General features: G+C 36.5%; 1 protein-coding gene across 1 annotated transcript in view; it reads left to right on the top strand.

Annotated features, from left to right (window-relative positions):
* The first annotated feature begins 229 nt into the window (after positions 1–229).
* The window catches only part of ACVR1C (activin A receptor type 1C), an 84,572-nt gene continuing 59,625 nt past the window's right edge, over positions 230–25,176 (top strand). The window contains exon 1 of the mRNA XM_065880358.1: positions 230–536. Within this exon, the coding sequence (XP_065736430.1) occupies positions 464–536 (73 nt within the window). The 5' untranslated portion in view covers positions 230–463. The remainder of the gene's footprint in view (positions 537–25,176) is intronic.

Raw genomic sequence — 25,176 nt, 5'->3', positions numbered from 1 at the left:
CGACGCCCTTCTCAGCGTATCCAGTCTTGGGGACTCCGCGTCATCCCACCTGCTTTCTTTGCCTCCCCCTGGGCCCCCTCCCGCCCCCACCTCTCTGCGATCTCACTGCTTCTCCTGCGGGCCGCCCTTGCCCGCCAGCCGGGCAGCGGGGCCCCGTGCGGCTGCCGGAGGGCCCAGGGGGCGGAGGCGCGGCAGGGGCGGGCTCTGTCGCCCCCCCGCCCCCCTGCCAGCCGGGCTGCCGGGGCCAGTGGCTGGAGCGCCGCGCACCACCAGCCGCGGGGGCGAGGGATGGGGGAGGCAGGGGAGGGGGGCGCCCGCGCTGATTAGAGCCAACCGCGCACTTCAAAAGGGTGTCGGGCAGTGCTTCCCTCCTGCGCCCCGGGAACTTCAAAGCGGCCCGCGCTGCCCCGGCCGTCGCGTTCGGCTCCGGGGCCTCGCAGCCCAGGCGCGGCGCCTGGTGGCCATGACCCGAGCGTTCCGCGCCGCGCTTCGCCAGGCTCTCCTGCTGCTCGTCGCGGCCGCCGCGCTCTCGGCAGGTACTAAAAGCGACCCTTTCTCCGCGCCCGTGAGGGTGGGCGTCGGGGGCGGTCTGCGGGTGGGCAAGGGGTGGGGAAAGAAGGTGCTCCGAGCGAACTGACCTTCCTCGGGGCGGAGTGCGAAGCGCCAGTTAGATTGAGGGGGCGCGGGATAGGGCGCAGCATGGGCGCCTGAAGTCGGCCAGCGGGGTAGACAGGTGTGTTGGGGATGAAGCCACCAGGAGCGGGGAAGAGCTCCAGGGACGTTGGGGTATGGGATTAGGGGTGAGGTGGGTGACACATTTGGGGGCAGATTGTAGCGGAGGGAGTGTTTGTGGGTGTGTGCAGGGCTGGGAGTTGGGTGGCACCGTGAGTTCACTCTTCAGGGGCTTGGGGGACGCTCCGTGCTGAGCTCCTGAGAGCTAAGCAAGGATGACGACACGGTGGTGGTGGGAGAGTGGGGAGTGGTGGTGGCGATTCAGTCAGAGTTTTAGGAGATGAGGGATACCTCAAAAGCCGCTGGTGCCAAGCTCTGTAGGCGGGAGTGGGAGCTTAAATCTGCGTGGTTTGCAAGGCACAATGCTTTCGAGGTATGATCTTTACTAAGAGCTGCAGGAAAAAAAATTTCTGGCAAGAGTCCCAGCGTTTATGACAGGTCTGTGCTTTGATAGGCTAAATAGAGCCCTCGGCCCAAGCTAGAAATTAAACATTTCTTCATAATGTTTACTAGAAACTGGGGCAAATGCATGTAGTGTGCTATGATGAAAAGCCCTTTAACTCTAAAATTCTTTTCATTATCACATTATTCTGGGTTATGGAGAGAGACCAGGAGCAGATTCCTTGCTAACTCATTCTTTAAACATGTCAATCAGACATTTAAGACATTTGCACATAAAAACCTGGTGTTTTTCCGTAGGGCTGTACTTTGTCTGAAGCTGATTTTGATGCATTTTTGTTTTCTCCGATGACAGTCTGTTTGACATTAATAGCTATACTCCAGGGTAGGTCGTTTTCCTCATAGTGACATGTGCACGAGAATGTTTTGAATAGTATGATTGCTGTCACGTGCAGATTCAGTGTTTTAGATGGTCTGAGAGACTCACCAAATACAATATTCAAATGAAAATTTGATTGTTGGAAGTGATCGGTTGATACAATATTAGGATGAAAACATTTCAGTTATCTTTGAAAAGGCACAGCCTTTTAGGAAGCAGTTACCCAGAGACTTGTCAGGAAGATGATGGGATAAAGGGAAGTATTTGCATTCAGAGTTAGTAAATTCATCACTGGGAAGAAAAATGACTATGGGAAGGTCTTTATGAGAAATGGGCAGAAACTCCACTAACTTGGAATACTCAAAGTGCTCTTGATGACTTAATAGAATTTACATACACAAAGTCTTCTGGAGATCACAGTTTTAACTGGACACCTGTGAAGTTGCCTCTGCAGGCTATCTGTACAAACCTTTTTATTTCAGGGAGCTAATAGCTTTGTTGCAGACATTTAAAAAAATAGACTCAATTATTTTTTATCTAGCTTGAAAGGTATATTTTGTTATATGACAGAATCTTTAGAAGATTTCAGAGACTCTGGGCATAGCAACATAGGAAACACATGCCCTGCCTGCTATGTTCTTAAAAAGGCATGGAAACTTTTGACATTGAAATGTGCAATAGATCATCCATTCAAATTTGATTGTTTCCTTAAAATTTGAAGGCTAAGAAAAATGCCTGATATGGAAATAATGTGGCAATGCAGTAGAGAAGTACTTATCAAAATTGAACTTTAACAATGAACTTTTCTATGTAGAATGCAATCATTCTGAAACCTGTTTAAGAAATTTTACTCCTCTTTGTGTCCCACAGGAAAAAAAAAGTATATTGCAATCTACATTTTTGATTCTTATTTTTTTATACAAATCTTTGATTATTTGATAGAGGGAGTCAAGGTTATTTATTTATTTAATCTTTTAAATTGTTTTCTCATGTGGCTACCTTCATTATCTTTGACCTGGTCACTTTTTTTTTTTTTTTTTTTTTGTGTTACGTGGGCCTCTCACTGTTGTGGCCTCTCCCATTGCGGAGCACAGGCTCCGGACGCGCAGGCTCAGCGGCCATGGCTCACGGGCCCAGCCACTCCGCAGCATGTGGAATCTTCCCGGACCGGGGCACGAACCCGTGTCCCCTGCATCGGCAGGCGGACTCTCAACCACTGCGCCACCAGGGAAGCCCTTGACCTGGTCACTTTTACAAATTGCATTGTTAATCATATTTACCGTGTTTTGGAGATGTACGTGCCATTGTTGACATGTTATATGAGAAGTTGCTATTGACAGTGACATAGCAAAACCACATGACAGAAAACACTACTTTCCAACTTGGCTTTGTTGAGCACCAAGCCTAGGACCTTAAATATCTGAAGTTATTGATGAACGAATAAACCCTTTTTGCTTTGGCTGTTCTTCCCCAGCATCTCTAGCACCTTAGGTATGTCAAGCCTTGACAGCAGAGTAGAAATCATTGCTCCTTGGTGAAAATCTCAGAGGGTAACCGCTGGTCTGGTGGAAACTTAGAGAAACTATTTATTGGTCTGGACTGGCTAAAAAAATTAGGCTGCTCTGTGTTGCTCTAATTATCTAGTTTCTGGGTTCATTGATGTTGATAAGAAAGACCTGACATGACCTCACAACATTTATCATGTGTATTAAACAAAGAATTGCCAGAAAATGCCCTGGAGTTCTCAAATTTGAAGCTGGACTTGGACATTATACAGATTTACACATTGTATATTTTCTACTAATTTCATGAAACTCCTTTGTCTTCTGGATAGAAAGGATTATTAAGAGTCCAGAAAGCTAGATGCTGTTACTCTATAGGTGAAAAGATAACTGTTTCATTTAATAACCAGAGTGGGATAGGGGTTTCAGGTAGTGAGGTGTTTTTTTTCCCCCACTTAACAGCAGTTAGCAGTTCCTACTATACATTTTAAACTGTGCTGGAAGTAAAAGTGAAAGCCTTGGACTGAGTTTATAATGCAAAAGATGGTACCTTTGCCCTTCTTTAAGCATGGTCATTTATTGGTTGATTGACACAAGTGTAGCAAGAGGCTCCCTGGTTCCAAAAAAGAGACTTCTTTGGACTAGGAGAAACTCTGTGCAGAAGTCCTTGGGAACATATTTCTTCATTGATTGTACTGCCTGAACCTGTTTTCTAGCCTCAAACTTACAGAAGTATAAAATAGAGAGTTCCTCCGGTTTTCTACAATGACGCAAAAATACAGGATTTGAGGTGTGAGAGTAAGAGAGGAACAAAGGATGACACAAAATTTTGACCCAAGCAATAGACGAATAGACCATTAAGTAAGATGAGGCTGACTGCAGGTGGAGCAGGCCTGGGGAGAGGTGGGGCATGGTGGAGGAGAGCTGGAGCTCAGTTTTGGGTATGTTGAGTGTTAAATGTCTCATAGGTACTGGGGTGGAGATGTCATGTGAGCAATTGGTTTTATGAGTCTGGAGTTCAGTCTGACCTGAAGATTAAAAATCTAAAGCCAAGGGCATTTACAGATAATTTTATTTATTTACTTATTTTAAAATATAATTTATTTATTTGACTGCATTGGGTCTTCATTGCTGGGTGTGGGCTTTATCTAGTTGTAGTGAGTGGGGGCTACTCTTCGTTGTGGTGCGCGGGCTTCTCATTGTGGTGGCTTCTCTTGTTGCAGACACGGGCTCTGGGCGTGTGGGCTTCAGTAGTTGTGGCTCATGGGCTCAGTGGTTGTAGCTCACAGGCTCTAGAGCACAGGCTCAGTAGTTGTGGCGCACAGGCTTAGTTGCTCTGCGGCATGTGGAATCTTCCTGGACCAGGGATCAAACGCATGTCCCCTGCATTGGCAGGTGGATTCTTAACCACCGGGGAACTCCCTTTAGATAATTTTAAAAGACACATTAAATACAGTCACAGATTTAGTGAATCACAGCATGCCCAGTTAAATTGAATTTCAGATAAACAACAAATAATTTTTTAGTATAAGTAGGTTACAAATATGACATGGGGCATATATATATTAAAAATTAATTGCTGTTTAATTCTAGTTTAACTGGGTATTCTGTACTTTTATCTGGCAGCCCAACATTAAATAAATATCGTGGTGAGATGAACTGCTTCAGATATATGTATTCCCAGCTCTTGCATTAGAGAATACACTTATTTTCTAGTTCTCATCTCTTAAAACTTCTGTTCTAGCTTTGCTGCCATCCCCATGTGTATCTCTGAATAGATCACTTCCAAGTCTTGGCACTGAATGTCCTTCTGAGTCAACAGAGGGGGATACCCAGCCTTTCCTAATCTTACATGAGTACCTTAACATAAAAGGATGTGTGAAAAAGAAACAATACTCTCTAGACTCTCTGCAAATGATTTATTGTTATGTGAAAGCAGTTGGTCTTGCCCAAAGTTATGGTCTTTTGAATGTGATTGTTGCTTTCAAATGCATTTTTAGAGTACAGGGGGACTGGTTCCAGGACCCCCGGGATACTGAAATTTGAAACTTGAGGATGCTCAAGTCCCTTATGTAAAACGGTGTAGTATTTACATATGATCTACGTACACCCTCCCATGTATTGTACTTTAAATCATCTAGATTACTTATAATACTCAATACCGTGTAAACACTATATAAATAGTTGTAAATATAATGTAAAACCTATGTAAAGAGTTACCAGTGCATGGCAAATTCAACTTTTGCTTTTTTGGAATTCTCTGGAGTTGGTTGGTTATATCTGCAGATGCGGAACCTGTGGCTACAGAGGGCCAACTGTGTTTTCCTTTTGAATAAACATTCATGTGTTTCTCTTTAAAAAAACTTCTAGGCAGCAGCTGAGATCCAGGTTGTTGTATTTTTCTTGGCAGAACTTGCATCTCTTATTGTAAATAAGGAAAGGTTAGAAGAGAGGAGAACAACTAGAGTCACACAGGACCTGATAATCTGACAGTTTATGGTTCCAGAGCATCTTCCTAAAAGAATGATCTTGAGTCCTTCAGGAGAGGGACTGGGATACATAAATATCAGCCAGAGGATGTTTAGTTCCTGCTCTAGCTGAGTCTCGACCTGCTACCAAATAATTAGCATTGGCTTCATTTTGAGGTTTGCAGGGGAAAAGTGTCCTATAAGTGAACTGTAGGCATGGATCATTAAAAACTCAAACAGATATGTTCACATGAATATAAAGAGTTTGTTTTAATAAATAAACAATAGGATTAATTTTCAGATATAAATGGAAAACAGAACTAAATAGGAAAAAAAGGAAAAGTTCTAAGCACAGAGTGTGTATTTTTCATTCCTTATCTTTTATATCTTTTTCTGGATTTTTTATCGATTGGGATTTCATGTTTAAAATTTTTCACAGCAAATACTAAAAATCTCAAGGTTTATCTTTACATTGTTTAAGAAATTGGGATAGGACTTCCCTGGTGGCATAGTGGTTAAGAATCCGCCTGTCAGTGCAGGGATCACGGATTCGAGCCCTGGTCTGGGAAGATCCCACATGCCACGGAGCAACTAAGCCCGGGCGCCACAACTACTGAGCCTGTGCTCTACAGCCCGTGAGCCACAACTACTGAGCCCACGTGCCACAACTACTGAAGCCTGCGTGCCTAGAGCCCGTGCTCTGCAACAAGAGAAGCCACCGCAATGAGAAGCCCGCACACCGCAACAAAAAGTAGCCCCCGCTCGCCGCAGCTAGAGAAAGCCCGTGTGCAGCAACAAAGACCCAACGCAGCCAAAAATAAATAAATAAATTTATTTTAAAAAATTGGGATAATATTGAGATATGTTCATAAATGATATAGAAATTCCAGATAGATGCACAACTATATGAATGTACTAAAGCTACCAAATTACGTACTTTGACAAATTGTATGGCATATTATCTTATCTCAATAAAGCTGTTAAAAAGTAAATATAATAATAATAAAAAAAAGAAATTACTCTTTTGTTAAGGGACCTAGGAATACCTAAATACTGTCTTGGTTCAGCTGTGCCTCTCCTCCAGTCTAAGATGGCTTACTAAGGGGGGCATCTAGAAAAGGGAGGGAAAATAAGGCAAAGTGACTTTTTTTTTTTGTTGCCTGGTACTTTGGCCACAAATTGCATGGCAGAACTCTAATATTCTCCCTTTTTCTAAACTTTGAACAACTAAATAGCCTAGGATAAAGAAAGGGAGGTTGTGATAAGTCAGAATCCTGGATCCTGACACTACGCTACCAACAAAAGGTCTTGCAATGCATGGATGAAGCCAGAGTGACAAAGCAGGGGACCTCTATCTCCAGTAGCTCATGGTAGTTCAACCTTCATGGCAGCTCTGACAGGAGTTCTAGGCCATAATCTCAGGGGTGACTGCTAAGTGGGGAAAGGTGGAGTGTCTGTGGAGTTAGGTGGCTGGTTCTCTTCTATGAGGAAGCAGGTCCTAAACTTCCCACGCTTGCTATGAAAAGAAGTAGGGGACAGGACCATGAGCCCTGTGCCTTTCATGTTCTTTGAAAGCTGGATCCCTGAAGCGCGTGGGTCTCTCGGTTCCCTGGAACCTGAACAATACAGATCACTACTCCTCTCACTTAGGGATCCAGCAACAAGTAAAAGAGAGGGAGGAGGTGAGTAGGAGTGTGAAAGAGACAAGGAAGACTTTATTTTCATAGCAGCCAATACTCCATTATTTTTCACTTTTGCCTTATCATGTGGCTCTTGAATTCATCTGCTCTGATTGGCCAACCAGGCTAACAAGGTTCTATTCTGTCCTGATGCTTCCCTTTTTCTCCTCTAGAATAACTTCCCTTTTCTGTTGTTCTCTTCTGTTTTTTTAGAGTAGGTATGTGAAGATGCTGTTTCTTCGGAACTGTTTTAAATTAATCCCCTCAAGAATTCATGGGTGAATCATTCCGTATGACTCAAGAGCTTGGCTTATTAGTTTTTTTAAAACAATTTAAATTTGCCAGTGACTTAAGCATCCCAAATTAGATCAGTCTACTTTTTCATTAAACTTTTCACATCAAGAAAATGATTAGGTTCTCTAATTTTGAAAGTGAAACACATATATTTTCTTCTAATCTGTTTTATCATTCTTGTCTCATGCTAAGGTAAAATGACAGAGATAGATGCTACATCTCTGTATGCTGATTAAGTTCCTTATACATTTTTCATTCAGTGCCATGATTGAATTAATACTTTGGTCAAAAACCAGATTAGAAAAAATTCTAATCCATCAGGATCTGGACAATCATCATTTTAACGCAAAATGTTTAGTTTCATAAGTGCATGCTTATCTTAGAGATGTTAACTCAGAGGGTGGTAATCCAGATTAACACAGCTTTCAGGAGCCAGATTGTTTTCAAACAGAGCCAAAATATATTAAAGAATATTAACTCATCACATCTCATAACTTTATCTGATGACATTTTCCTGGCCTGATCCCCTAGAAATGTGTTTTTTCCTTCTTTCCATTCCCGTTATTTCTCTTCAAGAGTAAAGATCTACACTGTGAACCTTTTCCTCTCTAAAATCATAGTGAGACTGCATTCTCACTCAAATTCCACTTGGAATCAAGAGTGTGTATTTCCAGGAAATAGACAATACACTCTAAATTTGAAACACTGAAAAAAGAATAATTATATGATTAGCAGAAGATTCCTTACAGAATAATAAATGCATAGTTGAATGAACCTCTCTCCCTTTTATAGCTGTTCTCTAGATACAGCTGTTCTCTAGATATATTAGCTATATTATATTAAAAGGCATTGCTTTTTTGCACATAGAAGAAAGTTGACTTTGTTAAAACAGCTGGACCTCTTTAAAAGGATTGAGAGTTACTGTGACAAATCAAGATGAGATGCTCCTTTAGAGTTAGTTTTCCTGAACTCTCTTTTGGATATTGTCTTTATCATAGTTTTTCATAATATTTCCTTATCACCTTTTTAATACCTATAGTATTTGTAGTGCTGTCCCTTCTTATATTCTTGACATTGAGAATTTGAATATTCTTTCTTTTTCCCTTGATCAGTCTAGCTGGAGGTTTATCGATTTTATTGATTTCCTTCAAATAAAAAACTTTTGGTTTTATTGATTTTCTTTGTTGTTTTTTTCCTTCAGTTGTTTTCTGCTCTTATCACTGTTTCTTTTCTCTACTTACTTTGAATTTATTCTTTTTTATTCTATCTTCTTAAGTTGGTACCTTAGATCAAGAGTTGACAAACTTTTTCTTATAGGGTCAGATAGTACATATTTTAGTCTTATGGACCCTACAGTCTCTGCTGCAGCTACTTAATTCTGCCATTGTAGTATAAAAGCAGGCATAGACAGTACATAAATAGGTGTTGCTGTGTTTCAATAGAATTTTATTTACAAGTGGGACAGCCAGTGGGCCATAGTTTGCTGACTCTTTCTTAAGTCATTCACTTAAGACCTTCCTTCTTTTCTGCTATAAGCATTTAAAGCTCTAAATTTCCTTCTCAGCAACTGCTTCAGCTCATCCATAAATTGTGCTGTACTGTGTTTTTGTTTCCATTGAGTTCAAAATATTTTCTAGTTTTTGTGATTTTTCTGGGACCTGTGGGTTATTTAGATATCTGTTGGTTAATTTCCAAATATTTTGGGAATTTCCAGATCATTTTGTTATTGACTTCTAATTTAAATCCATTGGGGTTGAAAATACATCAGCTGTGTGATTCCAGTTTTTTAAATTTCATTTTTATTTGTTTCAGAACCTAGCATGTGTCTGACCTGGTGAATGTACCACGTGCACTTGAAAATAATACGTATTCTGTTGTTGTAGGGTGGAGTGTTCTATAAATGTTATTCAAGTCAAGTTGCTTCACATGTTATTCAGGTCATCTATATCTTTACTGATATTCTGTCTTCTTATTTTATCAATCACTGAGAGAGGATGGTTGACATCTTCAACTTACATTTGAATTCAGCTATTCTTCTTTTTAGTTTTTCCAATTTTTGCTTTATGTATTTGAAAAGTTTGTTAATGGGTATATACACATTAAGATTATTATGTCCTCTTGATGTATATTCAGCATTAGGAAACCACTTGCTTTATCCCTGGTAATATTTATTATCATGACATGTCTTTCTTTATCACTGGCAGTATTCTTTGCTTTAAAGTCTACTCTGTCAAAATTAATATAGCCATCCCAGCTATGATTAATATTTGTATATCTATCCTTTTTTACTATTAATATAGCTATTCCAGCTATCTTGTTCTGAATGTCTGCATGTTATAGATTTCCCATCCTCATATTTTTAACTTTATGTGTAAATACATACATTTATACATGTACATATACATAATATATTCATATGTATATATGTATGTGTGTGTTTATGTATGTGTATAGATGGCTACTTGAAGAGAGCAAATGGTTAGGTATTGTTTTTCATCCAGTCTTCCATACTTGTCTTTTAAATGTAATGTTTAGACCATATACATTTAATGCATTTATCAATGTGGTTATGTTTAAATCTGTCATCTTATTATGTTTATATCTCTCCTTCTCTTTCTTCCTTTTTTTGCTTTCATTTAATTGACTAAATGTTAGTATTCTATATTATTTCTTTTTTTAAAATTAATTAATTAATTAATTAATGGCTGTGTTGGGTCTTCGTTTCTGTGCGAGGGCTTTCTCTAGTTGTGGCAAGCGGGGGCCACTCTTCATCGCGGTGCGTGGGCCTCTCACTATCGCAGCCTCTCTTGTTGCGGAGCACAGGCTCCAGGCACGCAGGCACAGTAATTGTGTCTCACAGGCCCAGTTGCTCAGCAGCATGTGGGATCTTCCCAGACCAGGGCTCAAACCCGCGTCCCCTGCATTAGGAGGCAGACTCTCAACCACTGCGCCACCAGGGAAGCCCTTATATTATTTCTAATACTAGTTTATAAGCTACATCTCTTTGTTTTTAGTGATTACTGCAAGATTTATAATATCCATCTTTAAATTATCAGAGTTTAATCTAAGAACATTATTATCATATTCTTCCATTTCTGTCTTCTTGTCCTTTGTGCTATTAATCTCATATATTTTACTTCTAAATATTTTATAAACCATGGGACAAGTTATTATTTTGGCTTTAAATATTTTATTTATTTATTTGTTTTTAGTTTTATTAACTTTTCCATTGAAATATAGTTGATGTAATTACCTTTAAGTGAATTAAAAAATGAATGTGGGGGCTTCCCTCTTGGTGCAGTGGTTAAGTATCTGCCTGCCAATGCAGGGGACACAGGTTCGATCCCTGGTCCAGGAAGATCCCACATGCCACTGGGCAACTAAGCCCGTGCATTAAAACTACTGAGCCTGAGCTCTAGAGCCTGTGAACCACAACTACTGAGCCCTCACACCACAACTACTGTAGCCCGGGTGCCTTAGAGACCGCATGCCGCAACTACTGAGCCCATGTGCTACAACTACTGAAGCCCGTGCGCCTAGAGCCTGTGCTCCGCAACAAGAGAAGCAATGAGAAGCCTGCACACCACAATGAAGAGTAGCCCCTGCTTGCCACAACTAGAGAAAGCCCACACGCAGCAACAAAGACCCAACGCAGCCCCAAAAAAATAGAAGAAAAAAATGAATGTGGTATTTTGCGTTTACCCACCTATTTATCATTTCCATTTATTGCTCTTCATTATTTTGTGTGGATCTGAATTTACAACTGGTGTCACTTTCTTTCAGCCTGAAGAACTTCTTTTAACATTTCTTGTAGCTCAGTTCTGATGACAATACATTTATTTTATTTTATTTTATTGGAGTAGATAATAATGTGTTAGTTTCTGCTCTACAGCAAATTGAATCAGTTATACATGTGTATATATATATTCACTCTTTTTAGATTCTTTTCCCATATAGGTCATGGCAGAGTATTGAGTAGAGTTCCCTGTGCTATACAGTAGGTCCTTATTAGTTACCTATTTTATATATAGTAGTGTGTATATGTCAATCCCAATCTCTCAGTTTGTTCCTCCCTCCCCTTTCCCCTCTGGTAACTATATGTTAGTTTTCTACATCTTTGACTCAACTTCTGTTTTGTAAATAAGTTCATTTGTACCATTTTATTTTAGATTACACATATAAGTGATATCATATGATATTTGTCTTTCTCTGTCTGACTTACTTCACTTCATATGGCAATCTCTAGATCCATCCATGTTGCTGCAAAATTATTTTGTTCCTTTTTATGGCTGAGTAATATTCCATTGTATATGTATACCACATCTTCTTTATCCATTTCTAATCTATTTTTGTTTTCTGGAAAAGCTTTTATTTTCATTTTTCTCAAAATTTTATTATTAAGCTTTTCATACACTGGAATTGAAAGAATTTCATAGTTACTACTGATACATTCACCAACTAGATTATATTTGCTTTGTCCATATACATCCATTTATCTCTCTATTCATTAATACATATTATTTTTGATGCATTTTAAAATAAATTACAAATAGCAGTACACTATTCTCTAAGTACCTCAGCATGCATGTTATTACACAAGTTCAATATTTGCTAACACTTGCAAACACAACACTATCCTCTTTTGATGAAACATTTACATATAATGACATTCACAAGTCTTATGTGTGCATTCTTGGTGTTGAGAAATGCAGTCACTTAATCTTCAAGATGTTAATGTTAAACGTCACCACAATGAGTTTACTCATGTCTTTACCCAGTCATTTCTCAATGCCATACTCCCAAAAGCATTTGCTGTTCTTATTTTTTTCACTGTAGATTAGTTTTGGCTGCTGAGTGTGTTGCTTTGTAAATGCCAATTAGGTAAAGTTTGTTGATAGTGTTGTTCACATCATCACATTTTTACTGAGAGGGGAGTGTTAATAATCTCCTACTGTACTTGTGGATTTGTCTCTCTCTCCCTTTATTTCTGTCGGTTTTTATTTCATGTGTTTTGAAACTCTCTTATTAGACACATACACATTTAGAGTTGTCTGTCTACCTGATGCAATGACTATTTAATTACTATAAAGTCTCTCTCTTCATCTCAGTGATACTCCTTGTCTTGAGTCTATTCTCTCTGATATTATTATAACCATGCTTCATATTTGCATGTATATTTTCCCCATCCTTTTACTTACAACCCATCTGTATCTTTATATTTGAAGTGCACCCTTTGTATATAATGTTCAGTTGGTTCTTGATTTTTATCCTTTAACGATATGACAATATCTGCATTTAATTTGGTGCAGATATTGCATCAAATTAAATGGCCAGCCCATTAACATTTAGTGTAATAATTGATATGGATTTAAGCCTACCATCTTGCTATTTGTCTCTCTTTCTATTGTTCCTCTGTTTCTTCTCTTTTGCCTTCTTTTTGTTTGATCATTTTTGGGGCATATTCCATTTATTTCCTTTATGGATTTATTTACACTCTGTTTTAATTATTGTTATTTTTCGTGTATCTAGAGTAACCTAAAATTAATAATAATAAATTAGGTTACTCTAGACCTAACTGTATTCTTTCTTAACTTAATGTTTACTTTGAGTCAATATTGTACTATTTCATACTTCACTCTATACCTGACACTTCATTCTTCCTACTTTACTCCCCTCTTTATCCCATGACATCTCCTACTTTAATGTAAAGACCCTATAATAATATGATTACATTTACCAATAGTATGATTATATTTGACATCAACCAAAAATTATTAGAAACACAAATAATCAAGGAAAAAACCTTACTGTCCAGAGACAGGGCACTCAGTAGAACCTGGTTTAGATGTGATGCAGATATTGGAACTATCATACAGGGAATTAAAAATAACTGTGATTAAAAGCTGTGTGGAAAAGGTGAAAAATATGCATGAACATCATTTGCACTCTGAGTGCCATCCCAAGTGAAAGAAAATTGACAGAGTGAGGCACCTTTATTGATAAAGGCTTGTTTTTTCAAAGGATTAAAGCTTAAATGACAGAGCTTGGTTTATGAGTCCTAAATGGAAAAGGCTTCCCAAACAGGTGTTGAATTCCTCCCTATTCACAACTTGCTCAGCTTAATACATGCTTCTTGTGCTCCCTGAAGTGCCTGAAAGTTTTTATTTTTAATTTAGTCTTTTTGCTTTGAAACAGGCTTCATTTACTGTGTGCTTTTGGCATTTATTTTTTTCAATTTTATTTTCTAAAATACTGTTGTCCTAGATTCTACTCTATCCTGGAGCCCATTTTTATCTTTTAAAACTGATTAGGTGGTTTATTTCATTTGTTTTGCTTCTGTTTCCTGATTTTATGTTTATTAGAAATAAGGCACCATGTTAGGGTATGCCTGATGAGAAAAAAAATATGCATGAACAGACGTGGCATTTTAGCAGAAAGATAGAGTGTAAGAAAATGTCAAATGGAAATGCTAGATGTGAAACATGAGAGGAAGAATGTTCTTGATGTGCTTATCAGTAGACTTAACACAGCCGAAGAAAGAATCATGAACTTGAAGATGGAACAATAGAAATTACCTTATAATTATGTAATTTTACTATTATAAAGTCATTACACAAAAGTGAAAGGTGTCAGGAGGTAAAGATGGAAGAATGAAAAGAACAAAAACAGGGCATCCAAGAGGTGTAATACAATATCAAGTGGCATAACATATGTGTAAATGGAATCAGGTGGAAAAGAGAATGGGATAGAAGAAATATTTGAAGAGATTGATGAATAATTTTCCAAATATAATGAAAGACATCAAATCATCAATCACAGAGACTTAAAGAAGCCCAAGCAGGATAAATATCTCTCCTTCCAAACCCCACACTATTAGACATATCATACACAAATTGATCAGATTCAAAGATACAGAGTAAATCTTGAAGGAAGCCCAAATAAAATAGACCTATAACATACAAAGGAACAAAGTTAAGAATTAAAGCAGATGTCTCATCAGAAGCTATGCAAATCAGAAAACAATAAAGTGACAACTTTAAAGTACAGTATAAAACTGTCAACTCAGTATTCCATACCACATAAAGTTATCTTTTTAAATGAAGGAGAAACAGACATTTTCAGACAAATAAAAACTGAGAATTTATTACCACAAGACCTGCACTACAGGAAATGTTAAAGCAACTTTTTCAGACAGAATGAATACAACATCAGAGACTTGTATCCACAGAGTGAAGTAAAGATCTCTGGAAATGGCTAAAATGAAGATAAATATAAAATAAATTTTTCCTTAACTTTAAGCACTCTAAAAGATGATTGACTCTCTGAAACAAAAATAATAGCAATTCTCTGTGAGTTTATAGCATATGTATGGATAAAATGTATGACAGCTTCAGCACAAAGGATGGGAAGGAGGAAATGGGAATATACAATTGTTAAGTTTCTTATATGTGAAGGGTTATATAGTATTATTTGAAGTTATACTATAATTAATTAAATATGTATATTTTACAATCAAGGGCAATGCCTAAAATAGTAAAGTGTAAATTAAAATATTAAGGTATAAATAAGAAACCAATAATGTACATAAAATAAAATGAAAAATTTTAAATCCCAAAACATGATGACAAAATGGCAAAGGCACCAAACATATATGGGACAAATAGAAAGAAACTAGCAAGATGGTAGATTTTAATTCAACCATATCAATAATTATATTAAATGCAAGTGGTTTAAATACAGTAATTAAAAAGATGAGACTATCAAATTGAAAAAACAAACAAGAACTAACTATATGCTGGCTATAAAAAACTCACCGTCAATATGAGAAATGCACTTTAACTATAAAGACACAAATAGGTTAAATGTAAAAGAATGAGAAAAGTGGTACCATGCAAACAATAATCATAAGAAAACTGGAGTGACTATCTTAATAACAAAATTGACTTCAGAAAATGGAATGTTGAAAGGGATGTTCCATAATGATAAAGGAGATAACTAACCAAGAAGATATGATAATCTTAAATGCGTATGCACCTAAATACAGAGCTTCAAAATTCGTGTAACAACAATTTATAGAACTGAAAGGAGAAAAGACAAATCCATAATTAAATTTTGAGTCTTCAACACTCCTCTCTCATAATTGATAAAATAAGCAGACCAAAAATTAGTAAGAATATATAAGATCTGAAAAATACTTTTAACCAACTTGACTTAATTGACATTTGTGTAACATTCCTATCAACAACAGAATTTACATCATTTTATAGTGCACATAGAATGTTAATCCACATAGATCGATTGTGGGTCATAGAACAAACCCAATAAATTTAAAAGAACTTAAAATATACAGGGTATTTTCTTTGAACATAATGGAAGTAAACTAGAAATCAACAACAGGAGCCTACCTGGAAAATCCCCAAATATTTGGAAATTAAGCAATAAACTTCTAAATACTTATGGATCAAAGTAAAAGTCAAAAGAAAAATTAGATAATATTTTTAATGGAAGGAAATGAAAACACAACATATCAAAAACTGTGGGCTATACCCAAAGCAGTGATTAGAGTGAAATTTATAGGAACAGCAAATAAAGCAAACAGAAGGAAGGAAATAAAGGTAAGAAGAGAAGCCAAGGAAGTTGAAAATAGAAAAAACATTAAAGAAAATCAAGGAAACCAAAAACTTTTTTGTTTTTAAAGAGTACTAAAATTGGTTTACCTCTGTCTAGATTTACCAAGGAAAAGGGCAATACACAAATTACCAATGTCAGAAGTGAAAGACGACATCACTATAGACCGTACATACATAAAAATAAGGGAATATTTCAAACATTTTTATGCTCATAATTAGGATATTTAGATAAATGAACACATTTCTTTTTTTAATTATTTTTTTATTGGAGTATAGTTGATTTATAATGTTGTGTTAATTTCTGCTGTACAGCAAAGTGAATTAGTTATACATATGTATATATCCATTCTTTTTTAGAGTCTTTTCCCATATAGGTCATTACAGAGTATTGAGTAGAGCTCCCTGTGCTGTACACTAGGTTTTTATTAGTTATCTGTTTTATATGTACTAGTCTGTATATGCCAATTCCAATCTCCCAATTTATCCCTTCCCACTTTTCCCCCTTGGTAACCATAAGTTTGTTTTCTACATCCATGACTCAATTTCTGCTTTGGAAATAGGTTCATTTGTACCATTTTTTGATTCCACATATAAGTGATATCATATGATATTTGTCTTTCTCTGTCTGACTGACTTCACTTCACTGACAGACTCTAGGTCCATCCACCTCACTACAAATGGCATTATTTCATTCTTTTTTATGGCTGAGTAATAGTCCATTGTATATATATGTACCACATCTTCTTTATCCATTCCTCCATCAATGAACATTTAGGTTGCTTCCATGTCCTGGCTATTGTAAATAGTGCTGCAATGAACACTGGGGTGCATGTATCCTTTTGAATTATGGTTTTCTCTGGTTATATGCCCAGGAGTGAGACTTCTGGATCATATGGATCCAGCTGGATCATATGATAATATCTCTATTTTTATCGATAGTGTTTTTAAGGAATCTCCATACTGTTCTCCATAGTGGCTGTACCAACTTGCATTCCCACCAACAGTGTAGGAGGGTTATGAACACATTTCTTAAAAAGTACAAACTACCAAGTTTACTCAAGAAGTAACTGAATAGTCAGAGGGATTTATTTCATAGCTTAAAGCTTGAAAACTTTTATCAAAGAAGTATCCAGTCCCAGATGGCTTAACTGGCGAATTCTATAAAACATTTTAAGAAGAATAATGTCTATTTCCACAAATTCTTTCAGAATATGGAAGTAGAGTGAACACTTTTCAGTTCGTTTTATAAGACCAGCATTACACTGAGACCAAAACTAGGTAAAGACATCTCAATGAAAAAAACCTACAGACCAGTATCTCTCATAGAGATGCAAAAACTTCAACAAAATATCAAATTGAATCCAACAATATAATAACAGGGTAATACATCATGATCAAGTGGGGTTTTACCTGGGTATACAAGGCTTTCAACATTCAGAAATCTGATATTACAATTCACCATTTCAGTAGCCCAAAGAAAATAAAAATATGACAATATCAATAGATGCACAAAACCCAGATGACAGCACTCACGTCTATAATAAAAACTCTCGGGCTTCCCTGGTGGCGCAGTGGTTGAGAGTCCGCCTGCTGATGCAGGGGACACGGGTTCGTGCCCCAGTCCGGGAAGATCCCACATGCCGCAGAGCGGCTGGGCCCATGAGCCATGGCCGCTGAGCCTGCGCGTCCGGAGCCTGTGCTCCGCAACGGGAGAGGCCACAGCAGTGAGAGTCCCGCATACCGCCAAAAAAAAAAAAAAAAAAAAGTGTAGTAAAAACTCTCATCAAACTAAGAATAGAAGGTGAACTTGCTTAACATGAGAAAGAGCTTTTTCAGAAAACTTATAGCTAACATTGTACTTAGCTGTGAAAGACTGGATGCGTCTCACTAAGTGTGGGAACAAGGCAAGGATGTCTGTTCTTACTACTTCTAATAAATACCAAATGTAAAGTCCTAGCCAATGCATTAAGATAAGAAAACTGTATAAAAGTCATATGGATTAGACAGGAATAAACAAAAATTTCTTTATTCACAGATGATTTGATCTTATATGTAGAAAATACTAAAGAATCTCCAAAAAATTATTAGAACCAATAAGTTCTTGTTCAAGTTCAAGGTTGCATGATACACAGTTAGTATAAAAAATCAATTGTCTTTTTATGTAGTAGCAATGAAAAATTAGAAATTGGAAAAAGGGAACCATTCACAGTAGCATTTAAAAATCCATGTAATATTTAGGTGTCAATCTAACAAAATATGTGGAAAATCTGTATTTTGGAAACTGTAAAACACAGTTGAAAGATTCAAAGACCTAAATAAATGGAATGATATACTATATTCACAGAATTGAAGGCTCAATGTTGTTAATAAGTCAGCTATCTACAAATAAGTCTATAGATTCAGTGTAATCACAGTCAACATCCCAATCAAAATTCCAGCAGGGATTTTTGCAGAATTCACCAAACTTTAAAAAAAAATTACCATATATGGAAAGGCAAATGAGCTAAAAGAACCAATCAGTTTTGAAAAAGAAGAACAAAGTTGGAATCTCACAATGCCTGATTCAAGGCTTATAAATCTACAATAATTAAGACAGTGCATTACTGGCAAAAGGAGAGAGGAATATTGGTTAATGGAATAGAATAAAGAAATGAGAAATAGATCCACACCTTATGATTAATTGATTTTTTACAAAAGTATAAAGGCAACTCAATAGAGAAAGGACAATCTTTTCAACAAATGATGCTAGAAAAATAGGCAAAGAAAGAGAAAAAAGAACCTCAAAACATGACTGACATGGTTATAATTGTTAAGTCAGAATAGGTAATAAATGTAAAAATAACATCTAAAACTATAAAAACTTCTAATAGAAAACATAGAAGAAAATCTTGTGATCTTGGGTTAGGCAACATTTTTTAGATGAGAGCACCAAAACCATGATCCATAAAAGAAAATATTGATAAATTGGACTTTATCAAAATTTAAAACTTTTGTTCCTTGAAAGGTGCTGCTAAGAGAATGAAAAGACAAGCTGAAAGATGGGAGATAATATTTGCAAGACACATATTTGATAAAGTACTTGAATCAGAATATATGAAGAATTCTCAGGACTCAATAACAAGGAAACAAAGAACCCAATAAGAAGTGGGCAAAAGACCAGAACAGGCATAGGGAAGATATCTGAATGGAAATAAGCACACCAAAAAATGAGGAAACGCTCATTAAAACCACAACATGCCGCCACACACCTGTTCCAGTGGTGAAAAAAACAAAATAAAACAAAAAACAAGATAAAAATACCAAGTGCTGTCAGGAAGGCTAAATACCTAGAACTCTCATACATTACCAGTGGGAATATAAATGGTACAGCCACTTTGAAAAACACTGGTAAAAAAAAAAGAAAGAAAAAGAAAAACACTGGTAACTTTCTATAAAGTTAAACATACACTTTCTGTAAAATGTACTAATCCCACTCCTAGATATTTAGAGAAGAGAAATGAAACATTTCATATAAAAATCTGTATATTAATGTTTATTACAGACTTGTTCCAAATCAGCAAAAACTTGGGAAATACGTCCTTTAACTAGTGAATGGATCAACAAACTCTTGAGCATTCATTCAATGAACTTAAAAAATTTTTTTTTAAATTTTTTTGGAGTATAGTTGATTTACAATGTTGTGTTAGTTTCTGCTGTACAGCAAAGTGAATCAGTTATACATACAGTTTTAGATCCTTTTCCCACATAGGTCATTATAGAGTATTGAGTAGTGTTCCCTGTGCTATACAGGAGGTCCTTATTAGTTATCTATTTTATACATAATAGTGTGTATATGTCAATCCCAATCTCCTAATTTATCCCTCCCACCCTCTTTCCCCCCGGTAACCATAAGTTTGTTTTCTACATCTGTGACTCAATTTCTGTTTTGTAAATAACTTCATTTGTATCATATTTTTTTGATTCTGCCTACAAGTGATATCATATGATATTTGTCTTTCTCTCTCTGACTTACTCCACTTAGTATGATAATCTCTAGGTCCATCCTCATTCAATGAACTTTTGTTGTATGCAACAACATGAATGAATCTCAAATGCCTTCAGGCAAATGGCAGAAGCCAGAATCAAAAGGCAACATTCATTTGACATTCTAGAGAAGGCAAATGTATAACAGAAAACATCATTGTTTGCTATGGGCTGGGGTAGCAGGAGGAGTTGTCTAACAAGCTGTATAGGGAATTTGGGGGGAAATTTGAACTGCAGTTGTCAAAACTCATAAAACTGTATACTAAAAAGGATGAATGTTACCATATGTAAATTACACCTCAATAAACTGGACCCTACTTCCCAAATTAGAATGCATGTGTATGAACTAGGGAGTCTTATATAAATCAGGAAGTCAGCAGATAGTTGTTCAAATTGGTTAATCAAGAACAGCACTCTATTTTTAGAGTTAATGCCCTAAGACAGTATCCTAAAAACAAGAACAAAAATAGTTTAAAATGGGTGCCTCTGGGAAGTGAGACTGGACAGATTCTTTTCATTTTAATTCTTCCTATACTACTTTTTTTTTTATCATGTGCATTTGTAACATTGATTAAACAAATTAAAAATTACAAGTTATTGATTTACTTTTGTTATATAACTTCCATGTAAGTAAAGGGATGTCTGTACATATTAAAATGTTTTTTTGTGTGTATCATCTTCAGTCTGTAAAATGGCATAAGGTAGACAGAAATGAAATCAAATTAGGGTACATAAGGCTGTGTTTCATTCATTAGCAGGGAGTAGTGATTTCTTCTCTTAGCAAAGGAAATTGCAACTGAGGGTTGTTATCCATACACAGATAAAGCCCGTTGTAAATGTGGCATTGCTCACCTGCTTTTTTAGGTGAAAGCATTTGGTTCAACTTGAAAGGTCATTTATCACCTACAAGAGAGCACTTATGGGCTGCTTTGGCTCTTTTTGTTGGTTTACTATAGCATTAAGCTTGCTTATGGAGAATTTTGCTTACATCTGCAGTCTATACACAGACCCATTAATGCATTAACAAACCTTATTTTGCTGAGTCAGGTTAGAGGTACCCCTTGTTTAATACAGTGTCATGCACATAGTGGGCAGTCAGCATTTTCTTGATTGTCTTCTACACAGTCAGAGAAAGTCACCATGCCAGTTTTGACACTCTTCTAAGACAAATTAAAAGATGAGAGGAAATGTTGTAGAAAGATCATCAGACTACGCTAGTGTGTTGGTTTATGTCCTCGAGATAAGGTAAGATTCCAGTGTAGAGTGGGAGTCATTATGTGATATTCATATATCTGAATTTTCAGGGATAGCCCTGCTTTCAAATATGCTAGCCTATTTTCAGAGCACAAATTACAATTTTTGGACTTGAAAATAGAGTTTCTGTAAGCAATGGGGTAACATGGCAGCACACGTGTGGGTGAATACCAGACTCTGCCATCAGTGTTATTTTAAAGGCATAGGCAGAAGAGCTGACTGAAGATATCCCTATGATATCCTCACGCACTCCCTATGAACTAAATATTTTAACAGAGCAAAAAGTGATTTTAACAAAACTTTTTTGTTAGTTTCTGATCATAGCATTAATATGTGTTCATTATAGGAAATTAGGGAAAAGTGTTGTAAAATGTAAAAATCATCTTTAGTTTGATACCTCAGAGATAACCACTATTACTATTTTGTTTTATTTCCTCCTAATCTTTATTTCTATGTAAATTAAGATCATATCCTAGATGTTTTATGACTCTACTTTTCATTTAATATCTATAGTGAGCTACTCTAATTAAATATTATTAAAAACAGAGTATTATGCTGTCATATGTATTATCAAAATTTATTTAAACATTTTGATTTGGGGATATTTAGGTTATTTCCATTTTTCACTTTTGTGAATAATAATTCCGCAATGGAAATTTTAAATAAAATTTTGGTTTTTTGATTATTTCATATAGAGGAAGTGGAAATGCAACCGCAAAGATCATAAACATTTTTAGGACTCTTGAGACAGATATGTCAGATTGTACTCCCAAAAGTTTGTACCAAATGATACTCCATCAACTGTGTGTAAAGGTGAAATTAATTGATCCCCTCTTGTCATTTCTGGTTGTTATAATTTACAAAATAATTTTAAATAAAAATTATGTCTTTGTATTAATTTCCTGTTTTGATTATTAATGAGATTAAAGCTTTTCATGTTTATTGAAAGTTTTTCTTTCTCTGTTCATCTTCTTTGTTCATTTTTCTATTGACATATTTGTCATTTTCAAATTTATTTGTCAAACTCAAGAAATCATTGATTGATATGTGGGAAAAAAATAAGTGTAGCAACCAATATGAGAGTTAACATTCTAGATACTTCTACTCTTTGATCATGCTCAGATGTCAAAGCTTTGGGGTTTTCGTAAGACAAAAAAAGTCTATTTCGAGTTACAGCTGCTGATTTTATCACCTTAGTGGTGCAGTTTCACTACCAAAGAAAAAATTAATCAAAGCCAGAAAGAGTTGTCAGAAACACTCATAGTTATATTCAGGGAGTATGGTTTGGGCTTTGAATGTTGAGCTCTGAACAGCTTATAACTTATGACAGCAGGAACTTAATGTTTAGGTTTTTTGTTTTAACCTCTGTGTGTCAAATGTTTTATATAAAATATCTCTTTTAATCACAAAAACCTTGTGAGATTGGAATTATTATCCCTGCTTCCCCAGTGCATAGTCACGTTTAGAGAGGTGAAGAAACTTCCTGGGCCGTGCAGCTGGTCTAAGCAGTGGCTCAGGATTTCAGCTACAGATGTGAAGTCTTCTGAAGCACAGGATACTTTCCCTACACCTTGCTGAATTCCCACAATGTTAAACTTAAATGAACAGAGCTAGAAAGATAAGGGTTGTTTTTATTATTTTGCTACAGTTTTTTGTTTTGTACTGTTTTATACTGACTTATCACGACTGTAGCAGCAAAACTCAGGACGACCTGCCTTAGACTTTCCTTTTCTTTTGGCTTAATATGAATTCTTTGAGGTTTCTGAGGTCCTCTAATTTCTTATATTTCTTCACTTTTATGTCTTGAAATATATTTGCGTAGCTGAAAAAAGCAAGCAGTTATTTTGTTTAATAATGCTTTGATAAACAAAAGGAAGACATAATTCCAGGGAAAGCCATGTAACCTACCTTCTATAGCAGCTGTGATAATCCCTAGAGGTCTGAGAATTACATATATTTTAAAAATTATGAATTTAAAAATGTCATCTCCCACTCATCCGCTCCCACTCCTACCCATCTTCTTTGAATAGAGGAAGGTAATGCTGCCCATTTCATGCTTGTACAATGTAAGTTCTTCACAGTATCCAAGCTAAACCTTTGAGTTTTGGGGTCAGTGTTGGAAAGAGGCCCAGTGGGATCAGCCTTAGAGAAAATTTTCCTTTTAAATCACTTGCCCTCCTCTTCCCCTTTCAACTCTTCACTTGCCACTCTATTTTTAGTTAGAGCAGGTTCTTACTTTGTATAGTTTCCTTTTATTTCTAGATTGAGAATTATCTATTCCTTACCATATCTGATCATAGAAATGAAGAACTGTGGATTGTGATAAAAATTTCTGACAAGTGAGCCCTTAAGAACGCTGAAGACTTTAATTTTTCAATTTTATTTGCCACTTTCATTCTAAACTTGCTACCATTTTGTCTCTTTTTCTGTGTATTCTTTTAGTCCTGTTGTTTGACTATTAATTATTAGTTACATTTTTCTTTATTGATTACTTTAATTGCCTCCTTTAAATAAGTCAGAACCTCCTTAGCTTTTAAAAGTTTATCTTTGTATCAACTTTCTGTATTTTGTTCCATTTTTTATAAATAGATGAAATATTTCACACGTTCGTATTCTCCTTTCATCACCAAATTCTCTGTGATCCTCTCCCACTTGGTTTCTATCTTCTCTACTTCATAGAGATTGAAAAGACAACACTAGCTTTCTATGACTCAGTGGACTTCCAAAGTATGAACTCTGATTATACACTTCAGTCTTCAGCAGAACGATGCAATAGTCTCCTGAACAGGTTTCTTCGAGAACTAAGATTCTAGGACAATGACTTCTTTGTTCTCTGGGTATGCAGTCACTCACATTGCTCTGTCTCATACTGCATGGTGATCATCTATGCATTCACCTCTTGGAGTCATAGATCTTTAGAACTGGGAAGGACATTAGAGGTCATCTAATTGAATTCTTTCTTGGATGGATCAGTTGCGGTCGCAGAAGTCTCAAAGGCCATGTTACTAGAACTAGGATTAACACCCTGCCTCCAAAATACACTGAACTGAATCAGAACTCCTGGGCCGTTCTTTTCTTTACCTAGGTTCATTTCTCCGTGCAACAGAGTAGCAACCTGTGCTCATCACTACAAGATATTGCTGGAAATCATATCCTTCAGGAGGTGGTTATAATTTGTAATATTTTCTCATGGAAACAATATTAAAATTGTACAGTGTGTTCCTGATTAAGAGCTCATCCTCAAGTAAATCACAGATTTGAGAAGCAGTATATTGAACGCAGGTCTGTAATAATTTTTAAAAATACCTTCCTCCAAGTTCAATAAAATAGACCTAAAAGTACAGGTTGATTAAATACAGTGTTAATATCTGTGCCCCAATACTGGTGGAAGCATTTACAAAGTGAATCTTTGGCAGGTGAGAATTTGCCTAGACTGAGCTCATTGAGTTGAGCCCAGAAGGCCCAGCAGTCTGTTTTCTGAACAAAAGAAGTCCCTTGTTAGTCAAACACTGTGCTGTCTCCCACTATTAGCTTTCTTTGTAGCTTGGCGTGCGTGGCTTTTATTATTCAGCTTTATTCAGTTTTTTGGAACATTCCATATTGAATAAAAATAGCACTGTGGATGGTTGCCTCTTGCATTTAAGAGAACATTTCTATGTGGATTGTGGCCATTGATAATGAACAAAACAAAGTACAGGAACAGGTTGAACACTCAAGTTCCACTTTCTGATGCACAGTTCATCCCCAGATGAACAATCTGTATCAGAAAAAGACAAAAGAAATGTAACATGATAAAATACAATTATGTTTTACAAC

The sequence above is a fragment of the Phocoena phocoena genome, chromosome 7 (assembly GCF_963924675.1).
Source record: "Phocoena phocoena chromosome 7, mPhoPho1.1, whole genome shotgun sequence".
NCBI classification, from domain to species: domain Eukaryota; kingdom Metazoa; phylum Chordata; class Mammalia; order Artiodactyla; family Phocoenidae; genus Phocoena; species Phocoena phocoena.
The sequence above is the reverse complement of the archived record's forward strand: the minus strand, read 5'-3'. Positions and strand labels throughout refer to the sequence as shown.